The sequence below is a fragment of the Terrapene carolina genome, unplaced genomic scaffold (genome assembly GCF_002925995.2).
Source record: "Terrapene carolina triunguis isolate 2854851 unplaced genomic scaffold, T_m_triunguis-2.0 Scaffold22, whole genome shotgun sequence".
Lineage (NCBI taxonomy): Eukaryota > Metazoa > Chordata > Testudines > Emydidae > Terrapene > Terrapene triunguis.
The window spans coordinates 13,451,413-13,472,048 of NW_020664373.1; the positions used below are offsets into that span (position 1 = coordinate 13,451,413).

General features: G+C 42.0%; 1 protein-coding gene across 2 annotated transcripts in view; it reads right to left on the bottom strand.

Annotated features, from left to right (window-relative positions):
- LOC112105114 (ribosomal protein S6 kinase alpha-3) overlaps positions 1–20,636 on the bottom strand; it is a 129,040-nt gene that overhangs the window by 4,297 nt on the left and 104,107 nt on the right. For both annotated transcript variants that reach the window (XM_024197777.2, XM_029910797.1), the window contains 6 exons: positions 16,425–16,514; positions 8,778–8,936; positions 6,635–6,796; positions 6,330–6,406; positions 3,201–3,318; positions 1,125–1,265 (listed from right to left, as the gene is read on the bottom strand). In XM_024197777.2, the coding sequence (XP_024053545.1) occupies positions 1,125–1,265; positions 3,201–3,318; positions 6,330–6,406; positions 6,635–6,796; positions 8,778–8,936; positions 16,425–16,514 (747 nt within the window). The remainder of the gene's footprint in view (positions 1–1,124; positions 1,266–3,200; positions 3,319–6,329; positions 6,407–6,634; positions 6,797–8,777; positions 8,937–16,424; positions 16,515–20,636) is intronic.

A 20,636-nucleotide genomic window follows, 5' to 3' on the forward strand; every position in this document is an offset into this window, starting at 1 on the left:
CTGTGCTTAATTTATGTTTTCGATGATTTACCTTCTAAAAAAAATCTGGCATGTCTTGCATCACCAGAAAGGGCATCTTGCACTCCCAGGGGGTGCATCCACCCCAGGTTAAGAACCACTGCACTAGAGGATTGTCCTTGTTTACGGTCTGGCTAACCATTTCTGTTTTCACTAAAAATTGCTTTAAAATATGTTTCATTACTAGTCTATATAAATATGAAGCGTATACATCTAAATTAAGTTTACCAATTGTTAGGAAATTCTAATCTATGGCTGGGATCTGAACTTGGTTCCTTGCTTCTAAGCCATTTAGTGCTGGAAGCTCTGTGTCTTACAGTTGACTTAGGGTCATTTGATTAACTCTTAAGATGTAAGATCCCTCTTCTGTAGTTGGGAGGTTCACCATGACATAAGGCCTCTGAGGGACTTTGTATGTGTGTGCGGGAAATGAGTGTGGGGGATCTTCAATCTCACCCATTCAGGTTAAAATTAAAATAAAAAAATCAGTTGGTATCAAAAGTGGTTTGTGTTTCAGACTATCAAGTGTTGATCGTTACATAATACACCATTCAATATAACCTTTGCTATAAGGTTTCCATTTCATTTTTTATTTTTAATGAAAATTTTGTAAAAAAGAAGCAATTTCACCTCCAAAATATCAATTTTTATACTTATAATCCCTCCACTAAAATCACACTAGCAGCCATAACTACAATTCCTCCATTGTAAACATCTATATCACTTACAGTCTCAGATGAACTATTTTTTAAAATCAGAGTTTAAAATCTAGGAGTCAACAGTCTAAATCACCAGGGAAGACACTATTTATAAACTCATTTTATTTTGTAATCTGTCTCAGCACAAAAAGTAAAACAGCATGGAGATTGCAGTGTACTGCTCTTTGTGAACAGAGCAGATTTATTCTCCACAGATGGATTCACTTGAAGTCCTTTACATTAGGTAAATCACAAGTTCACTTGGCTTAATGCACTGTGTTTACTGAACTCACACACAATCATAAAAGTTTGTGATTAGTACTTAGAGCAAATGCATGGTAACTGTTTTTGTTTACAATTCATACTACCGGTAGCTAATCACCTAGCTGAACACACAAATTTATTTACCTTCACCAAATGTGGAGCATCCTGTCGGTTTAGCTGGTACTGAGGCAACTGGTCACTGTCAACTATCCAAGGGTGTCTAAGAACCTGGGCAGCAGTCAGTCTTTGATGTGGGTCGACATGAAGCATCTTTGAAACCAGGTCCTGTCAACAATACAGAAACAGTTAATTCGGATTAACAGTAAAATTTAAGGCAGTACAGATTAATTTTTAGAGCATTAATAATGTTAAACATGATTAAAATTCAAGATTTGAAGAAATATTTTGTTGTGATCAGTAGTTTAAGCAAATCTCCAGGCCATCTTCTGGAAGTGGTTGAAGTATTACTCCATACTGTGCCCACAAATGCCAAGATCTATTGGAGAGTTTACAACGTAACTAGTCAAGTGAAGAGCAGTATGCAAGTGAAATTATATAGATCAATTCTGAGGTATCTTACTCTAAGGGCATGTCTACACTACAAACTTAAGCCAACCTATGTTAGGTCAACTTACAGCCACCGCAGTAATTACTGTGGTGGTTCATTTCCACACTGCCCTGGCTTCTGTCACACTGCTTCTGTGTCCACATCAGGAGTACTTCCACCGACATAGGAGGGGCAGTGTGGGGGGTAGAAAGCCCAGGCTCTCAGCTCCATGCAGCTCCCTGCTGGTAGCCCAGCTGCCTCCCATGCCCTTGGCTCCCTGCTAGCTGGGAGCAGGGAGCCGGGACCCCAGCTCTGAGTGGGGAGCAGGGACCCTGGGCAGCCACCAGGATGGAACAGGGACCCTGGGAGCAGCTTGGCTCCGAGCGAGGAGCCTGGTCTGCAGCCCAACTGGGCGCGGGGAGTCTGGACAGCAGCCCTGCTGGGAGCTGGGAGCCTGGGGCAGCCCAGCTCTGAGTGGTGAGTCCAGTGGGAACGGGGGCCAGCCGAGCCCTAGTTGGAGCCCCGCTCCTTCCCCTGGGTGACAGCACAAGCTGTGAGCAACATTCTTGTCAATTTGGAGCCATGAAATTGACAAGAATGACAACCAACAGCCGACATAAGTAACCCACAGTGTCAACACAGACACCGTGTTGCCCTAACTACACAGGCATCACCTCCATGAGAGGCGTAAGGCTTGAGTTATTACATCAGTGTAGTAGGGCACTTACATAATTAGGTCGACATAAGCTGCCTTACGTCGACTTAACTCTGTATTGTAGACCAGGGCCCATATAAAGGGTAAGGAGAGTATAAAACTTCTAATTCTGGGACAACTGCTTATGAGAAAAAATGCATTTAGTAATCTTAAACTGACAAAAAACATTCTAAAGTACTTAACAGCATGCAAACATTTTCTTATAAAACAAACTCTCTGTTGTGGAGTTTGGAATAAAGACCCTAATAAAAAGACTTCTTAAAAGTTGAATGATTTTAGACACATTCGGGACTCCCAGTATAATTGGTTGGGATGGCACTGAATAAAGAGATAAGTGATTTTATATCTTGCCCAGGACAAAAGGTAGACGTGTCAGTCAGGCTGTTTAACATAAAATGTGGGAAAATACTTGTGAGTATTTAGAAATCAAGACATATGGAAGCACAAAGCAAATTAAAGACATTAGCCAAAGAAGGGGGGGAAATGCTTAAATAATCTGAGTTCTTTGAGCATATTAGGGCTTTATTATAACTAGATAGAGGGTGATGAAGGCTACTGAATGCTTTTGAACATTATATATATATATAGTGCCAAGTTATGGCTGCCCTTCACAGACACTTCATGGACCCATAAAAGAAGCGCCCAAGAGCATGTGGCCATAACTACTGCATCCTGATTTGGTTTTCCAACGCCCCACAAAACTAAAAGTGGTGGTGGTAAACGTGGTTATTTTTCTTTCTGCACATGACTGACTGTTTAAACATGAAGGGTTCATAATTATCAAATGAATATCTACTCATACAAAGGATTGGCTCAGTAAATTTTTAAAAATCTGCAACCTTCATTAAAATCATGTTCTCTAATATTATAAACAATTTTTATTGTGACAAAAAATCCTTTAGGGAATCTGTTAAAATCCATCTCATGCACAAAAAGACAAAATATTAAATATACTTGCCTTAGCTGTAACTGAAACTGAATTCCAGTAACCACCAGTGAGAGAGAACTTTCCACTACCTATTCGTGCCAATATCTCCTCTGGGGTATCATCGGGACCATTTGCGAAAGGAGTGTAGCTAATTAATCAAACAAGTTCAGAGTATTAATAGCTTTTCCGTGCTGGACTCCAATCCTTATTTCAAGTCTGACCACAGTTGTCAGTGGTTTCAAAATAATCATAATTAACACCCCCCTCTCCAACATCAAAAATTATAGTAAAACTGATTTCAAAAGCACCCAAAATAATAAATTATAGATGAACTACATGGTAGAATGGGAATATCATTCTGACTGTACTGTGTGAAGTGATCGGATTCATTCTTGTGAGTAATCAAACTTCTACTCCTGAGGACATTCTGCGCCAAAAATTAAAAATTCTGCGCACAATATTTTCAAATTCTGAAAAATTCTGCAAATTTTATTTGTCAAATAAATGTGGAGGCTTCAGCATGGCATTGGGGAGCACAGGCCACTGGCTGCACAGAGGTGGGAGATCACTATGCAGCTACCCCCTCGGGACACAGATTCAGCGGTGAGGCTGCACCCAACCCTGACACAGTGCAAGGACCGGGCCTGCCCCAGAAACACTCCAGGGCCCTGCCCCTCCATGCCAGATGCACCAGGTGTGGGCGGGCAGGCTCGGCAAGGCAGGATCCAAGTGTGGAGGGGTTCAATATGGGGAGTCCAGGTGTGAGCTGAGAGGGCTGTATGTGAGGCAACTGGGTGCAGGCAGCTCAGTGGGAGATACGGGGGGATGGGGGGGGGAAGAAGGGGAGGAGGGGAAGAAATCTGGATGCACAGGGGGGCTTATTGGGATTTTTTGGGTGCAACAGTAATGGGACTCTGCAGGGGGGTCCAGGTGAAGGTGGTTGGGCCTCAGCAAGGGGGATCTGGGTATGGGGGGGGAATAGAGCTTGGCATGGGGTCTGGGGGGTTAGTGGGGGTCCAGATGCTGGGGGAGAGGGGCTCAGTGGGGGTGGGGAACCAGGTGCAGCTGGTTGGGGCTCGGTGGGGTGGGGATCCGGGTGGCTCGTCAGGGTGGTCCAGGTGAAGGGGGAGTAGGGCTCATCGGGGGGGGGGGGGGGGGTTTCTGGGGGTGTGGGAGTGAGGCGCGGTGAGCTATGATGGAGTCTGGATGCACAGGGGTTGGGTGGATTGGGGAGCAGCTCCCTGTACAGGGATCCTTGCCGCTGCAGCTGAGGAGCAATGGGTGCAGGAAGGAGAGTTTGCGGCGCTTCCTGCAGCTGGGGTAGAAATCTGGGGGTTGGTCTGACCCAGCCCTGGATGCCCTGTAGGGGAAGAGGAAGTCCCATCCTCCCCAGCTGAGCTGGGACTAGCCCCTGATCCCGGCGCCAGGTAGGAGCCACCAGCCAGGGCTTCCCTAGTCCTGGCCCCTGCCCCACAGTGATCTACCTCTTTGCTGGCTGCCCTGGGCACCCGAAACATACTGCTGTGGAAGGTCGCATGACTGCTCTTGTAGCTTCCCTTTGCTTCCCCGTCAGAAAGTCATTTTTCTGCGGGGAAGAAAAGAAATCTGAGGGGGACATAAAATCTGCACATGCACAGTGGTGCCGAATTCCCCCAGGAGTAAACTTCAAAGCATCACTGGTGTAACGCTGTAGGAAATATGGGAGACATTTTATGATATTGTTGATACCAATATTATAAAATTGCAATGAATCATGCAAGATACGCTGTGTGAGGTATCTGCGAAAATGTTATATGTTGCCAAGTCTGATGATCTTGTTCATGTTTGTATCACCTTTATATTATGAATTATAAATATGTAGGGTATATCTGTATTTCAAAACTTGTGCTGTGTTTCTGGGTGACACCCAGACAGATTGGCATCAGCGCTAGGCCTGCATGATGGCCATCAAGGGACATCAACTGTACAATGAACCCATTGAAAGGTCCAGGGACTATACCTTATGACTCAGCAAGGCATGCAGGGGCATGCCTATGGAGAGAACTCTAAGGCCTTTCAATGCCATGTGCTATCTGCTATGAGTTTGTGTTTGAAACAAAGGAAGTACCAGCATGTGGCAAAAGGACTATAAAGGGCAGCTGCATCATCTCCATTTTATCTTCAGTCCTGCTTCTTCCCCTGGAAGAACTTTGCTACAAACTGAAGCTCTGAACAAAGGCCTGAATTACCCATCCAAGCTGTGGATGTATTCCAAAGGGACTTTCAAGCCAGCAAACTCAGCAATACTGCTAAGAACCTAATACATGAACTCTGAAGTCTCTGTATGTATCTGAGTGCTTTACCATTTAACAGCTCTCTTCTTGTTCTTTCTTTTTTCTTTATAATAAACCTTTAGTTTTAGACACTAAAGGATTGGCTGGTAGTGTGGTATTTTGGGTAAGATCCAAACCTATACTGACCTGGTAACGTGGCTGACCCTTTGGGGTCAGAAGAACACTTTGTATATGTGAGCAGAGTTTTTTAAATAACTTATCACTGTACTGGACCTATGTGCTGATTGGGAGTCAGAGAACTGGAATGCAATAAAGGGGGCTGCTTCTTGAAAACCAGTGTGGGAGATCAGAAGCACAATTTGTGACTGGTTGGGGAATTTAACTTGAGTGTTACCCACCAGTCTTTGGAGTATCTGCTCTCCCTTTTGCAGCCTGCCCTGACTTTGGCATTTCCAGTGAGGGCTGATATAGGCACACCGGGTCACAGCTGGTAAATTTTAACCACATATATTCTCTTCAATATGCATAGTACTTTCTAGCTTTTTTGGTAGGAACAAGTTTCCACTTCATGTAAAGTAACAATGTATGTGAGTCTATTCCTATTCTTAAATAATCATAAGGCTACAAAACATACATTTGATATAATCTTTGACTAGATTTAACAACAGTTAAGCAAACTCATAAGGAAGTTTATTTTAGATATCAGACTCTTAAGAGCTTGATCCTACTATGTGCAGAGCACCCTCAACTCCCACAGAAACCAGCACCCAGCACCTCCCAGGAATATTAGCATCTTGCAGGATTGAGCACATAATCAATACTTTGCTTGAGAATAGTAAACTTATATAAGCAAACAAAAAAACCCACTTAATTTCTGCAAACTCACCCAGTAAGCATAGTATAAAGCAGGACACCAAGACTCCAAATATCACAAGCAGCATCATAGCCTTGCCTTTTTAAAACCTGTGAAAAGCAAATATATTAATTTCTACAGAAAACAGTACACTTTATTATGATTTTGGTGCCAACGTTATCATATTGCTTCAAAGATCTCAACTGTTTATTGTTTCAAAAGCTAAATTCATTGATAATTTAACAATTATGCAATAATAGAGAAACTGTTTAAATAATGAAAAAAAAAAAAACTATTAAAATAATCTGAAGGCATGTAAACCACAACTTGATATTTACCTCTGGAGCAACAAAATTTGCTGTGTAACATGGAGTCATCAAAAGACCATTTTCTGCTCTTAGCTGTTTTGCAAAGCCAAAATCACAAATTCGAATTGATTCTGGGTTACCAGATTCATCAACATAAAGAATGTTGCTAGGTTTCAGATCTCTATGAACAACCTAAATAAAAACACAAATACAAAAAACAAAATATAGGATAGTGTTCTCTATTATAAGCACTTACTTCACTGCTTTTTCATTTGCAGTTAGCAATGGCCTTTAAAAGAAGGTGATGTTTCTAATATCAACTCCAGTACACTATAATGCATTGTTTTTGGCTACCCAGAATGTCAGAATGGTGAAATACATGAGTTAATTTTGAGAACAATACAATAGGTCCAGTTTTCAAATTTGGGCACTCTGAGCATGAAAGTGATGTTTGACACGAGTTGATGATGATGAACACTGTGACGGAGTGGACTAGGCCCTGAGGCCCCTGCTGGAGGCCTTGTGGCCCTGCCACACCTCGCCCCAGAAAAGGGCAGTAGAGACAGGGGCGGCTCTATGTATTTTGCTGCCCCAAGCACGGCAGTCAGGCAGCCTTTGGTGGCACGCCTGCGGGTGGTCCGCCGGTCCCGCACCTTCGGCCTACCCGTCGACGAATTGCCGCAGAAACTGCAGCACTGGCGGACCTCCCGCAGGCATGCCGCCGAAGGCAGCCTGACTGCCGCCCTCATGGCGACCGGCAGGCCACCCCCCCGCGGCTTGCCGCCCCAGGCACACGCTTGGTGCGCTGGTGTCTGGAGCCGCCCCTGAGTACAGAGGTCCTCCAAGTTGCCTAGAGCAACTGTGTGGGAAACAGCCAGTTAGGGCCCAGCAGGGTCAGCATAAGAAGAGCTGCAGGGCCAAAGCGAGTTCAGTCTTTGCTAGAGCTGGAGGAAAGCGGATGGTCCTCCAGGCTGGCTGCTGGGACTGCACAAGGACAAGGCCTTGAGGTAAGGGTGAAGAATGTGCGGGAGCCACGGGGAAGTGGCCCAGGGAATTATAGCAGCAATGCAGTTTATTTAAAGGGACATTGCGAACAGCTGCAATCTATCTATAGGGTTCCTGGGCTGGGACCCCCCCCACCAGCCACTGGAAAAGTGGCCTGGAGTTTGAGGTACCCGAGAAGGGGGACTGAACCGTAGTGGCCCAGCTGAAGAGCTGGGGCCAGAAAGGCCCTGAGAGGGTGAAGACATTGCCTCCAGGGAAGGAGTCCTAGGGCTCTGTTCTGAGCAGGAACAAACTGAGAGACACATTACAGAGGGCATTGAGAGAGGCCCCTGTGGCACTTGTACCCTGAAAGGGGTTTGTGTTGCTTTGATCTCACAGACAGACAGTGTATGACTTGGCCGGAGGGCTCAGTCAGCGAAGAGCCATCATAAACAGGTAGAGAGTGTGCAGGCACATGCGCTCGGCCGGGGAGCACTCTTGAGAGATGAGTGCAAACCCCTTACAAACATCAAGTAATTTCATCTCCAAATTTCCTAGAACGATAGTGTTTGGAGAAACAAAGATCACGTAGGTTGAATTATTGACAACTGTTTCTTGAGATATAAATTTAGGAGTATGACTTCAACATTTGTCACAAAGACTGTTACCATACATAATGGGATGCTATGGCAGACAAGCAAATGAATGTATTAATGAGTTGTTAATTATAAAGCTTATTATCCCCTCCTCTTTCTTCCCATCACAGATACAGATGTGTCACCTGTTTTCCTCCTCCAACCACTCCACGTGTTTTGGTGACATCACTACCTCCTGCCTTATGGCCTCCCTGGCTCCCAATGTCACTCTCCATCTTTGTCCTTAACCATCAGGTTCCTTTCTTTTACAATACAAAAGATTTTTCACTTTTTACTCCAACTATCACCACATCAACCTTACCCACCTCTAAATTACTGTGTCTGTCAAAATGAGCTTTCCGCTACAGAAACTATGGGGAGTTTGAGAGTTTTGGAGAAAAGGTTTGGTGCAGCATAGTTATTTTCTAGGAAACATTTGTTTAATTTTTACACAATGGAAGAATGCGCCAGATGTGGATTTGTCCTTGCAAATTGTGTTTCTGTATATATTAGATAATGCATTTCTAAATGTTTTCTTCAAGTAGAATACTTACCCCTTGTGCATGGAGGTACTCAACAGTTCTTGTTATTGTGAGCAGGACAGCACTAGCTTCTCGTTCTGAGAAAAACTTTTGCCTAAGAATTTTGTCCAGCAGTTCTCCTCCTTTCATAAGTTCTGTTACCACATATACGTACTTTCCATCATCATACACCTACAAAAATGAAATAAATTAGCATCTAAACTTATTTTAAAAAGTTTTCTTCTATTACCCTTCTCTAAGGATGTCAAGATAGTGCAGATAACCCAAAAGAATTCTTTTTATTACAAAACCTGTGGATTTACTGCCACTCCCCAACCAACCTATTCGAACAATATTTTAAATTGCAAAATGAGCACAAAACTTTATCCACTAAACAATAAGTACAGTAACTGAATAACATGCAATAAATTGCTAGGCAAAAGTCTGAAAACAAAGAACAGGTGAGTAAAATTTAGGAGTGCTCAAATTACTACTTTGATATCTAAATGACTATCAGATCTGGATGCACTAAAGTGGAGATAATAAGCTAACACTGCTATTGTCAATGCTGAATTAGAGCTAATTTCATAGTGAAGTAACTATTCCACAAAAAAGTTCAGCAATGGCTAGAAATTAGCCATTTCAGCATCAGTTTTAGGGCATTATAGAACAACTTTTCAAAATTCATCTTACATAATAATTTGGGGACACGGCAGTTAGTGCATGAAACAATCTTAGATTTTATTGATTTCAAAATGTTACAATGCTAATTGTGTCAAAGTCCATTTATAAATTCCTATCCCATTTCTTGGAAAATTTCATACTGTGCACACATGTACTATTCTAAAAAGCCTACTGAAGTCCATGAAGACTTCATCCTGTATTTTTCACTATGAAAAATTGTTTAAGTGCTTTTGCTTATGAGATAAGGTGGGTGATTATCTTTTATCGGATCATCTTCTGATGGTGAGAGAGACAAGCTCTTGAGCTCTGTGTGGCTTTTAGCTCATGTCTTTTACCAACAGAAGTTGGTGCAATAAAAAGATATTACCTCACCCACCTTGTCTCTCTAATATCCTGGGAGGGCTTGGCTACAGCTATGTTCTGTTCTGCTGAAACAGCTGACCAGTTATCCATCTTACCAGCTGGGGGTACTGCAGCTTATAAACTGCATAGAAGTACCTTGAAAGCATTAATATATGAATACCACATTTCATTTTTATTGCACTTCCTTGGGCTTTTAATTTCAATCTCCTTCCAAATTTGGTTTTTGTTTTAAAGAAACCTTCATTAAGTGATCCTCCCCCTCTTATACAGAAATGTACTTTTAGAGAAATCATTCCCTCATTATTCCCTCAGTGAGGGGGGGGGGGGGAAACAATAACAGAAAATGTGGAAATGGCAGAGGTGCTTAATGACTTCTTTATTTCAGTTTTCACTAAGAAGGTTAGTGGTGATTGGACGTCTAACATAGTGAATGCCAGTGAAAATGAGGTAGGATCAGAGGCTAAAATAGGGAAAGAACAAATTAAACATTACTTAGACAAGTTAGAGGTCTCCAAGTCAGCAGGGCCTGATGAAATGCATCCTAGAATACTCAAGGAGCTGACTGAGGAGATATCTGAACCATTAGCAATTATCTTTGCAAAGTCATGGAAGACTGGAAAAGGGCAAATACAGTGCCCATATATAAAAAGGGAAATAAGAACAACCCAGGGAATTACAGACCAGTCAGCTTAACTTCTGTACCCGAAAGATAATGGAGCAAATAATTAAACAATCAATTTGCAAACATCTAGAAGATAAGGTGATAAGTAATAGTCAGCATGGATTTGTCAAGAACAAATTGTGTCAAACCAACCTGATAGCTTTCTTTGACAGAGTAACAAGCCTTGTGGATGGGGGGACGTGGTATATCTTGACTTTAGGAAAGCTTTTGATACTGTCTTGCATGACCTTCTCAAACAAAATAGAGAAATACAACCTAGATGGAGCTACTATAAGGTGACTGCATAACTGGTTGGAAAACTGTTCCTAGAGAGTAGTTATCAGTGGTTCACAGTCATACTGGAAGGACATAATGAGTGGGGTCCGACAGAGATCAGTTCTGGTTTGGTTCAATATCTTCATCAATGATTTAGATAATGGCATAGAGAGTACACTTATAAAGTTTGCGGACGATACTAATCTGGGAGGGGTTGCAAGTGCTTTGGAAGATAGGATTATAATTCAAAATGATCTGGAAAAATGGTCTTAAGTAAATAGGATGAAATTCAATAAGGACAAATGCAAAGTACTCCACTTAGGAAGGAACATTCAGTTGGACACATACAAAATGGGAAATGATTGCCTAGGAAGGAGTACTGCAGAAAGGGATCTGGGGCATAGTGGACCACAAGATAAATATAAGTCAACAGTGTAACACTGTTGCAAAAAAAGCGAACATCATTCCGGGATATATTAGCAGGAGTGTTGTATTCAAGACACACAATGTAATGCTTCTGCTCTACTCCATGCTGATTAGGCCTTAACTGGAGTATTGTGTCCAGTTCTGGGCGCCACACTTCAGGAAAGATGTGGACAAATGGGAGAAAGTCCAGAGAAGAGCAACAAAAATTATTAAAGATCTAGAAAACATGACTTATGAGGGAAGATTGAAAAAATTGGGTTTTTTAAGTCTGGAAAAGAGAAGACTGTGGGGGGGGGAGGGAGCATGACAATAGTTTTCAAGTACATAAAAGGTTGTTACAAGGAGGAGGGAGAAAAACTGTTCTTGTTAACCTCTGAGGATAGGACAAGAAGCAATGGCCTTAAATTGCAGCAAGGGAGGTTTAAGTTGAACATTAGGAAAAACTTCCTAACGGTAAGGGTGGTTTAGCACTGGAATAAATTGCCTAGGGAGGATGTGGAATCTCCATCACTGGAGGTTTTTAAGACCAAGTTAGACAAACACTTGTCAGGGATGGTTTCGATCAGTGGTGGGCAACCTGTGGCCCGCGGCCACTGGGAGCTGCAGGCGGCCGTGCCTGCGGACAGTAAACAAACTGTCTTGCGGCCCGCCAGTGGATTATCCTGATGGGCCGCAGGTTGCCCGCCACTGGTTTAGATATTACTTAGTCCTGCCATGAGTGCAGGGGACTTGACTAGATGACCTCTTGAGGTCCCTTCCAGTCCTATGATTCAATATAAAATTTCCAAAATGTTAGAATTATCTGCCCCTATAGTATCTCCAAAAATGATGAAATTACTTTTGTTTCACTTTTAAATTAAAAGAAGTATCTTTGGTTCTAATAAAATAAAATTGTTTATTTAACTAATGAATGAATCAAGAGGAAATCTCTTGTTATTTTTATTTTTCTCCTCTCAAAATCTCTAAAGCAATTATATTTTACACTTTATTATATTTTATAGTATAGGCTAATAAACTTAGCAAATTTTGGTTTTCAAAGTGAAGGAAGTTTAGTTACTCAAATGTTTAAAAGTGACATTTCTATACCTTTAAATACACTGCAGAGTAGTTAAAATTAGTTAGGTAGGGGTTTTTGTTTTTTTCATTTACTTGCTTTATCAATAATAATTGAGCTGCATTGCGAGGAAAACAGTGTCTTGATTATCCATCATTCCAATGCAGCAACCTTTAAGATGAAACATAACTAGGGCTGAGTGAAAATTGGAATTTCCATCCTGTGGGAAATTCTAATATTTCTACATTTGTTTTCATCCTAAATCTGGACTGAAAGTAGAAATGTGGAAAAAAAATTTGAAAATGTTGAAACGTTTTGTTTTGGCATTCCAAAACTGAAATGTTTTGTTGCAATACATTGAAACATTTCATTTTGAGTCAATTCAATGTTAAGCTGAATGTGCTTAAGGGTCCATGATGCCTCATGGGGAGAGGTAGTACTCATTGTGCAGTAACCAGAGTTCTTTGAGATCTGAAGTGGAGCACCCACAGGGACTCTACTTGGAGAGGTTACTGACCTTGTGCAGTAACTGAAGTTGTTCAAGATGTGTTCCTGTGGGTGCTCCTCTACCTGTCCTTCTCCCCTGCTTCAGAATTTCCTTTGTGGGACTTTGTGGTAGAGAAGGAACTGAAAGTGGTTTGCTTGTGCAGCCCTGTATGTCCTCCGAACAGGGAACGAAGATGTGTAGCATGCATTTGTGGGCCGAACAGAATGATATCTAAAATCGCCCATCAAAGGCACAGGGCACATGCACATCTATATCCCTGTGGGTGCTCCACTTCAGGCGATTCCTGAGAAGTATCCTCATATTGCATTGCCAATTGCAGCATCTGATCTATAGGCATGAACTAGAACATAATGGTTGGAGGAAGTACATACAGAGATCCAGGTTGTAGTGCTGCAAATTTCAGTAACTGGAATGTCTTTGATTAATGCCATAGATGTAAACTGTGACCTTGCAGAATGAACTATTACTCTAGAAGGAGGCTGAATGTCAACAAAGTTATAACCTGCAATAATAATTCTCGAGATCCATCTTGAGTCTCTTTGGGTGGAGAATGCACATCCTTTGTACCTGTCCTCAACTGAAAAGAGTCTAGAAGACTTTCAGAATAGTTTGGTTTTGTCCAGTTTGAAAGCTAATGCCCTTCTGACATACAGGGTACAAAAGGCAGCTTCTTGTCTACTCGGATGTTGTTTTGGGGAGAAAAATGGAAGATGAATAGTCTGCTTAATATGAAATTCAGAAGACACCTGAGAGAGAAACGTGGGTCAGAACAATGCCTTTTCCTTGAGAGACACTGTAAAAGGAGGGTCTCCCATCAAAGCACCCAGTTCTCCAACCCTGTGGGTGAAAGTGATGGCTACCAAGAAAGCTGTTTTCATGGATAAACGAAGCAACGGACATGTAGCTAATGGCTCAAAGGGATGTTTCGTAAGGCAATTAAGAACCAAGTACAAGTCTCTTATTGGAGTAGATTCTCTAGTCTGTGGAAAAAGATTAATCTGTCCTCTGAGAAACTGGAGGCTGTGGGATGAGCAAACACAGAAAATCTTCCATGGACAAATGAAAGGCTGTAGTAGCCACCAAGTGAACCTTGACAGAACTCATAGTGAGAGTTGATGTCTTTAATTCCAACAGTTAGTCAAGGATGGTGGAGAAAGAAGAGTGAATGGGAGAGACTTGCTGATGGGTATACAAGTGGTGTACCACACCTAAAGTCTCAGAATTTCCAGATTGGGGTGAAGTGTCTGACCAGCATGCTGAGACAACAGACAGCAATGGGTTGGAAGTCTCATTGGTAGATGAGAAGCAAATCGAATGAGGTAAGGATACCAAACTCATCTTGGTGCAATTAAAATGACCATGGGACTTGTCTTGTTTGATTTTGTTCAGTACTTCAAAAGTAATGGTGTTGGTGGATATGCATAAAGAAGGCCTCTTGTCCACAAGAGGAAGGTATGCCTAGTGACTGAGGGTCATGCTCGAGCAAAATTTCTTGCACTTTTATGTTGATGGTAGTTGCAAAAAGGTCTACCTCTGAAATCCCCAAGTTAAGAATATGTTGCCGAGAGCTTCTGAGTCTAGATTCCATTTGTAATTTTGGGAGAAGTGCCTGCGCAGGTTGTTGGCCATGCTGTTTTGAACAACTAGAAGGTAAGAAGCTGAGAGACTACCTGTCTGGCTATGCACCAATTCCAGAGTTTTATCGTTTTGGCACAGAGTGAAGGAAAAACATGCCCCTTCCTGACAACTGATATAAAACATGCAGGCTATATTGTCTGTCATGATCTTGACTGAACTGATCTGCTCAGAAAAAGGAAGTGAAAGCAAGCATTGCTGGCTGCTCTCATTTCTAGAAGGTTGACGTGGAGAAACTGTTCTTGGGATGACCATTTGCCCTGAACTGAGAAGCCCAAGATGTGTCCCCCAACTGAAGGGGGAAGCATCTGATGTTGTCATGATGGTAAGGGACTTCTCAATAAACTGGACTCCTGCAGTCTTTGGAAGGGTCCTTTCACCAGCTGAGTGACTGCAGAACCCACTTGGATAGACACTTGTTTGTTCAGACTGTGCTTGTTTGATATATAGACTATCCTGAGTCATCACTGAAGGTATCGAAGATGTAACTTGGCATTTTGAATTACAACACCACATGCTGACAAATGCCCCAATAGCTGAAGACAATTCCTTACTGAGGTTTCAGGGCTGAGCTGAATCCCTGAGATGAGTGTCTTTTGGGTGAGAAATCTGTTGGTAGATAGGTAAGCACTGCCTGTCATCACATCCAGAGAAGCTGCTATGAAATCTATCTGCAGCACTGGTGTCAAAGCAGACTTCTCAAGATTTAGTTGGAGGGCTAGTCTGTGGAATAACAAGATTATTCTTTCTATTGCTGACCATAGCTCTGGATAAGATTGGCCCCTGAGCAACCGAACGTTGAGGTAAGGGAAGACAATTATCTCTAAATGATGAAGGTGGTCAGCTATGACCACCATGATCTCTGAGAATATCCTTGTGGCCATGGCTGACTACAAAAATGAAGAAACCTCAGTGAACTGCAACATGAAAATTGGCATCTTGACAGTCGACAGTCACAAACCAATCCACAGAAATGAGAGAGCGGATTATAGCTGTGAGGATCACCATGCTGAATTTCTGCTGTTTCACATAGTTGTTCAGACATCTGAGATCTAATAGTTGTCTACATCCCCCATTCTTTCCTGGACCCAGAAAGTACTTGAATAAAACCACTTTCCTCTGTGCTGAACTGGAACAAAGGCCTTACTGAAATCCAGGTAGATTAGATCTACAACATTTCCTTCATCTAAAAAATTAGTTATCTTGTCAAAGAAGGAGATCTGGTTGGTCCTGCATGATCTACCTTTTGTAAAACCATGTTGCATTTTATCCCAATTACCGTTCACCTGTATACTTTTCCTTGTCACCACGTGGCTCACTTATTGTAGTTCCTTCTTAAATGGGCTTACAGCAAGGTTTCTTTAACACTTGCAGCTTGTTCAGACCATAACAGCAAATCTGTTCACTGGTTTAAGCAACTGTGAAGATATTACGCCCACTCTACATTCTTTACATTGAATACTAAATATCATCTAGGGATCGCACCATCATGCCTTAGGTTGGCAGACAGTCATGTCTCTGTTGGACTGGGCCATGTGTGTGCAGCTATGGAAATGAGCATGGTATAAGAACCTAGATGGAAAAGAACATACTCCCGCATAAATCCATCTTAGTTCATCTCTTCCCACTTTGAAGAACACCTAATTACTTCTACACCCCTGAAGTGTTTTTGAATGACCACTGCTGGACCTTTATTTATTAACTTTCCCGCCTATCCCTTCCCTTCATCTTGTCTCTTTTACATTATACAGTGACATTTTTCTTTTAACTAGCAATTTCAATCAGATTGTGATTAATATTTTATTGTATATTAATAAACTATCTACTATGTTGAGTGCCTCAAATAAAAATGACTATTTTTAACAATTACCTATTCTGGTTTAAAATTGGATATTGGCAAAAGCATATTAAGACATTTGAAATTGTACCATTTTACTCTTTATATTAGACAAAAGAATATTTTTAGATACATCTAAAACATGCATGTTGTTCTTTGACATAGATACAAAATGAAGAGTGAAAACATTTTTTATAATACCCTATCAAAGAATGCATCTTTTGGTGTCTACTTACATCTTTAAGGGTAATAATATTTGGATGCTGTCCATAGCGCAGTAGGATTTCAATTTCCTCTGTTGGATCTCTTTTGCTCTTGTCAATAATCTAGAAGACCAAGCAAGTTTGTAAGAATAAATATTTTCTAAACACTGAAGATAGATAGACAGATGTTTTCATTTGTACAAATACAGAACCTTCCTCACCAATGTTTACAGGGATGTTGGCTACAATCAAGACTTGGTTCCTTGAGAGGGAGAGGAAAAAATCTTTTGGAAGAATGTGGAAAAGTCTTCAGGTGGATAGGATGCTGGTGATTCTTCAGGTCACACTCATTAATGTGAAGATGGCAGTAAATAATACTTTAACCATCCACTTAATAAAACATAAAGCCCCTGACTTTGCATGTTACACTGAATCCGGGATGGATGACATTCCTGGACTGATTTTAGTATGGTTGTCTCCAACTAGGCACCTTGGACTAGATCTACAAAGGGACTTAATTTTAGGCACCCTGTCACCAAGTGGGATCCACAGACTTGAGTTAGCTACCTACACTCCCTATACAATTCATGAGGAGAGACAGGCACCTAAGAATGGGATCCACATAAGCCAGGATGTTGAGTGTGGAGCCACCTAAGTTAGTCAATAAAAATGCTGAGGAGAAGGGTAGGTCCTAAGCTCACGCCTCAAAGTGAGTTAGGCACCTAATTTCAGGCTGCAGGGAGTGCCTATCTCCACTTGGGGGATTCTCAGCCATGCACCTTCTCCTAGTTAGGTGTCCAAGTTGTTCCTTGCAACAAACACCAGAGGAGGTGGTAGTACTGCTCCACCTATCCCCTGATAAGTTTTAGATCTGTGGTTAGAGCATTCACCTAGGATGTGGGAGACCCAGGTTAAATTTCTCTGCCTGATGTAGAGAAGGGATCTGAACTTGGGTTTTCCCCCTCCTACGAGAGTACTCTATCCACTGGGCTCTAGGAAATTTTGGGGTGCAGGAGGTCTCAGTCTCTCTAGTGAAGCTTTAAGTTTCCACTGTATACAAATAACTGAATATAACTGAGCCAGAGAGTGAGTGGTTGTTCTATAGCTCAGTGGTTAGAGCACTCTCATGGGAGGGGAGAGACCCGTGTTCACATCCCTGCTCCACCTCAGGCAGAGGCAGGATTTGTATCCATGTCTCCCACATTCCAGAGTATCATCCTAACCACTAGGCTATAAGTTATAAGGATGGCACCACCACAACCACCACCTCCTGTTTTTTGTGCGTTTAAACCTGATATGAGCATGCCTACTGGATTAAACCCCACAGGTAAGAAAGAAGGGCAGCACCTAGTTTGAGGATCATACTAGGGCTTGGTGCATGCACCCTGGCAGAAACGTAGGCCTTGTTTACAGTGGTGGCACCATGTAGGGTATGTGAAGCTACACGTGATAGCGAAAAGCAGGCTGTGTCCACATTGCATTGCATAACTACATGCAACAGTGAAAAGTTCTGACAGGGGGAAGCAGCAGGCTCACTACTGCTGGAGCCTTTTGCTGCAGCAGAGAAAACTCTGGCAGCTCCCTTCTGCCAGAGCCTTTTGCTGCAGCGGGGAAAGCAGCAGGGAGCTGCCAGAGCCTTTTCCTACTGCCTCCCCACGGCCAGAGACTTTTGCTGCAACAGGGAAAAGCTCTGCCAAAGGGAGGGCAGAGGGACACTATACTGCTAAAAAAACCCAGTAGACATAGGAAGCACTGCTGGGGGATGTAGAGAGATGTGTAGGGTATATACACTAGCGTTCTGGTGTCTCTGTACTCTATTCACCTAAGCAGCTCCTCACCATCTACACTGCTATTTAAGTACCTAGGGGGCTTTAATAGTGGAAATTTAGGACCTAGGGACTCTAAGTGTCTACAGAGTTAGGCAGCAGCTGAGAGAGTTTTGAGGATCTCAGTGATGCCTTCATGTTGGACTTAGGCACCTAAACCCTTTTGTTGATCTAGCCCCAGGTGCAGCACAAGAAGATATAAGACATGTGAAACCAGAAAAGGGAAACCCCTGGGGTTTTCAGTTAAGCATCAGATGCTTATTTGAATCTATCAAAGCCTATGACATTGCCCTACACCAACCATCCCTCCTTTCACAAGCATTGTTTTCCCCTACCTTTTGTCTTCTTGGGGGGAAGCCTAATGACTTGCTACTCACATTTGGTATTATTGAAAATGTCTGGTGGGTTCAGTTTTGCCATTTGCCACTGAAGAAGATAAGCCTGCTCCTCCTCATGATGCACTACTTCCTTTCCTCCCTTCCACCTGAGCTGTGACGTTTTCCCCAATGTCTCCTCCTCCTTTTTATCTCTTATATCTTTCCTGCACGAGGTTTTGAAGTCATTGCTTCTAGCTGAATCCTTCTTTTCCCCTGCACACTCCACTGCCTTCCTTCCTCATGCTTTCTCTCTGCTTCTTGGAGAAGAGGAGCTCCAGCAGAGGCAGCAGATAGTAATAGCAACAGAGAAGGAGATGAGGCAGTCTGAACAACAGTCCCTAAGGGCTTAGAGAAGGAACGGTAGTGCAAACATTGCTCTATCCCAGCTATTCAGGACAGAGGAAACTACCTGGTAACCCAAGCACAAAAAGTCAGATCTACTCCTGATAGAGTAGACCAAATTCCCAGATAAGTTGATATTAATGAAACAGAAAGCATTTCTGGGGAAAGTTGGTAAATGTTTTCTTTCATAATTTGAATGTGCTGAATCTGAAAATTATGTTTACCAAGCTGAATGTTGTACTCTAAGATAAGTAAAAACAAAAAAGGACATGGCTACTGTTGCTAACTTAACAAAATAAACAGAAAGTACAGGAGAGATATTAAATATCTTTCCTACTAATATCACAGAAGGTACAGCAGAACCAAAATTCAATGAAGATGTCCTGGAAGATGGTTTAATGACTGCCAGTCAGATTTGAAAACACAAGCGCGGGATATGGCACTTTCCCTTAAATGTCAATTTGAAAATGCAAAATCTGACTGGCCAAGTTTTAATGAAAAGCACAACAACAACAACTCACCATTAACTGAATACAGCTACATGCCTATCATTTGGTCCCCCGCTCATGAAGTTGATACACTGAATACTGTGGTAAAAAAATTTGCACAAGTCACATATTTTTAGTGCTGTCAAGCGATTAAAAAATGAATCGTGATTAATCGCACTGTTACACAATAGAATACCATTTATTTAAATAACTTTGGATGTTTTCTACATTTTCAAATATATTGATTTCAATTACAATACAGAATACAAAGTGTACAGTGCTCACTTCATTTGATTACAATTATTTTCACTGTAAAAAACAAAATAAATCGTATTTTTCAATTCACCTAATACAAGTATTAGAGATTTCACATCATCATGAGAGCTGAACTGACAAATGTAGGATTCATATGTCCCTTCATGCTTCAACCAACCTTCCAGGAGACATGCGTCCATGTTAATGACGGGTTCTACTTGATAACCATCCAAAGCAGTGTAGACCAACGCATGTTCATTTTCATCATCGTGAGTCAGATGCCACCAGCAGAAGGTTGATTTTCTTTTTTGGTGGTTTGGGTTCTGTAGTTTCTGCATTGGAGTGTTGCTCTTTTAAGACTTCTGAAAGCATGCTCCACACCTCGTCCCTCTCAGATTTTGGAACTTGACACTTCAGATTCTTAAACCTTGGGTCAAGTGCTGTAGCTATCTTTAGAAATTTCACATTGGTATCTTCTTTGCATTTTGTCAAATTTGCAGTGAAAGTATTCTTAAAACGAACAACATGTTATAGCAGTCTCGGATGATGACCCAGCACATGAAATATATGGCAGAGTGCGGGTAAAACAGAGCAGGAGACATACAATTCTCCCCCAAGGAGTTCAGTCACAAATTTAATTCATGAATTATTTTTTTAACAAGCGTCATTGGCATGGAAGCATGTCCTCTGGAACGATGGCCGAAGCATGAAGAGGCATATGAATCTTAAGCGCATCTGGCACATAAATGTCTTGCGACGTCTGCTACAACAGTGTCATGCGAATGCCTGTTCTCACTTTCAGGTGACAATGTAATCAAGATGTGGGCAGCGTTATCTCCCATGAAGGTAAACAAACTTATTTCTCTTAACGAATGGCTGAACAAGAAGTAGGACTGAGTGGACTTGTAGGCTCTAAAGTTTTACATTGTTTTGTTTTTGAGTGCAGTTACGTAACAA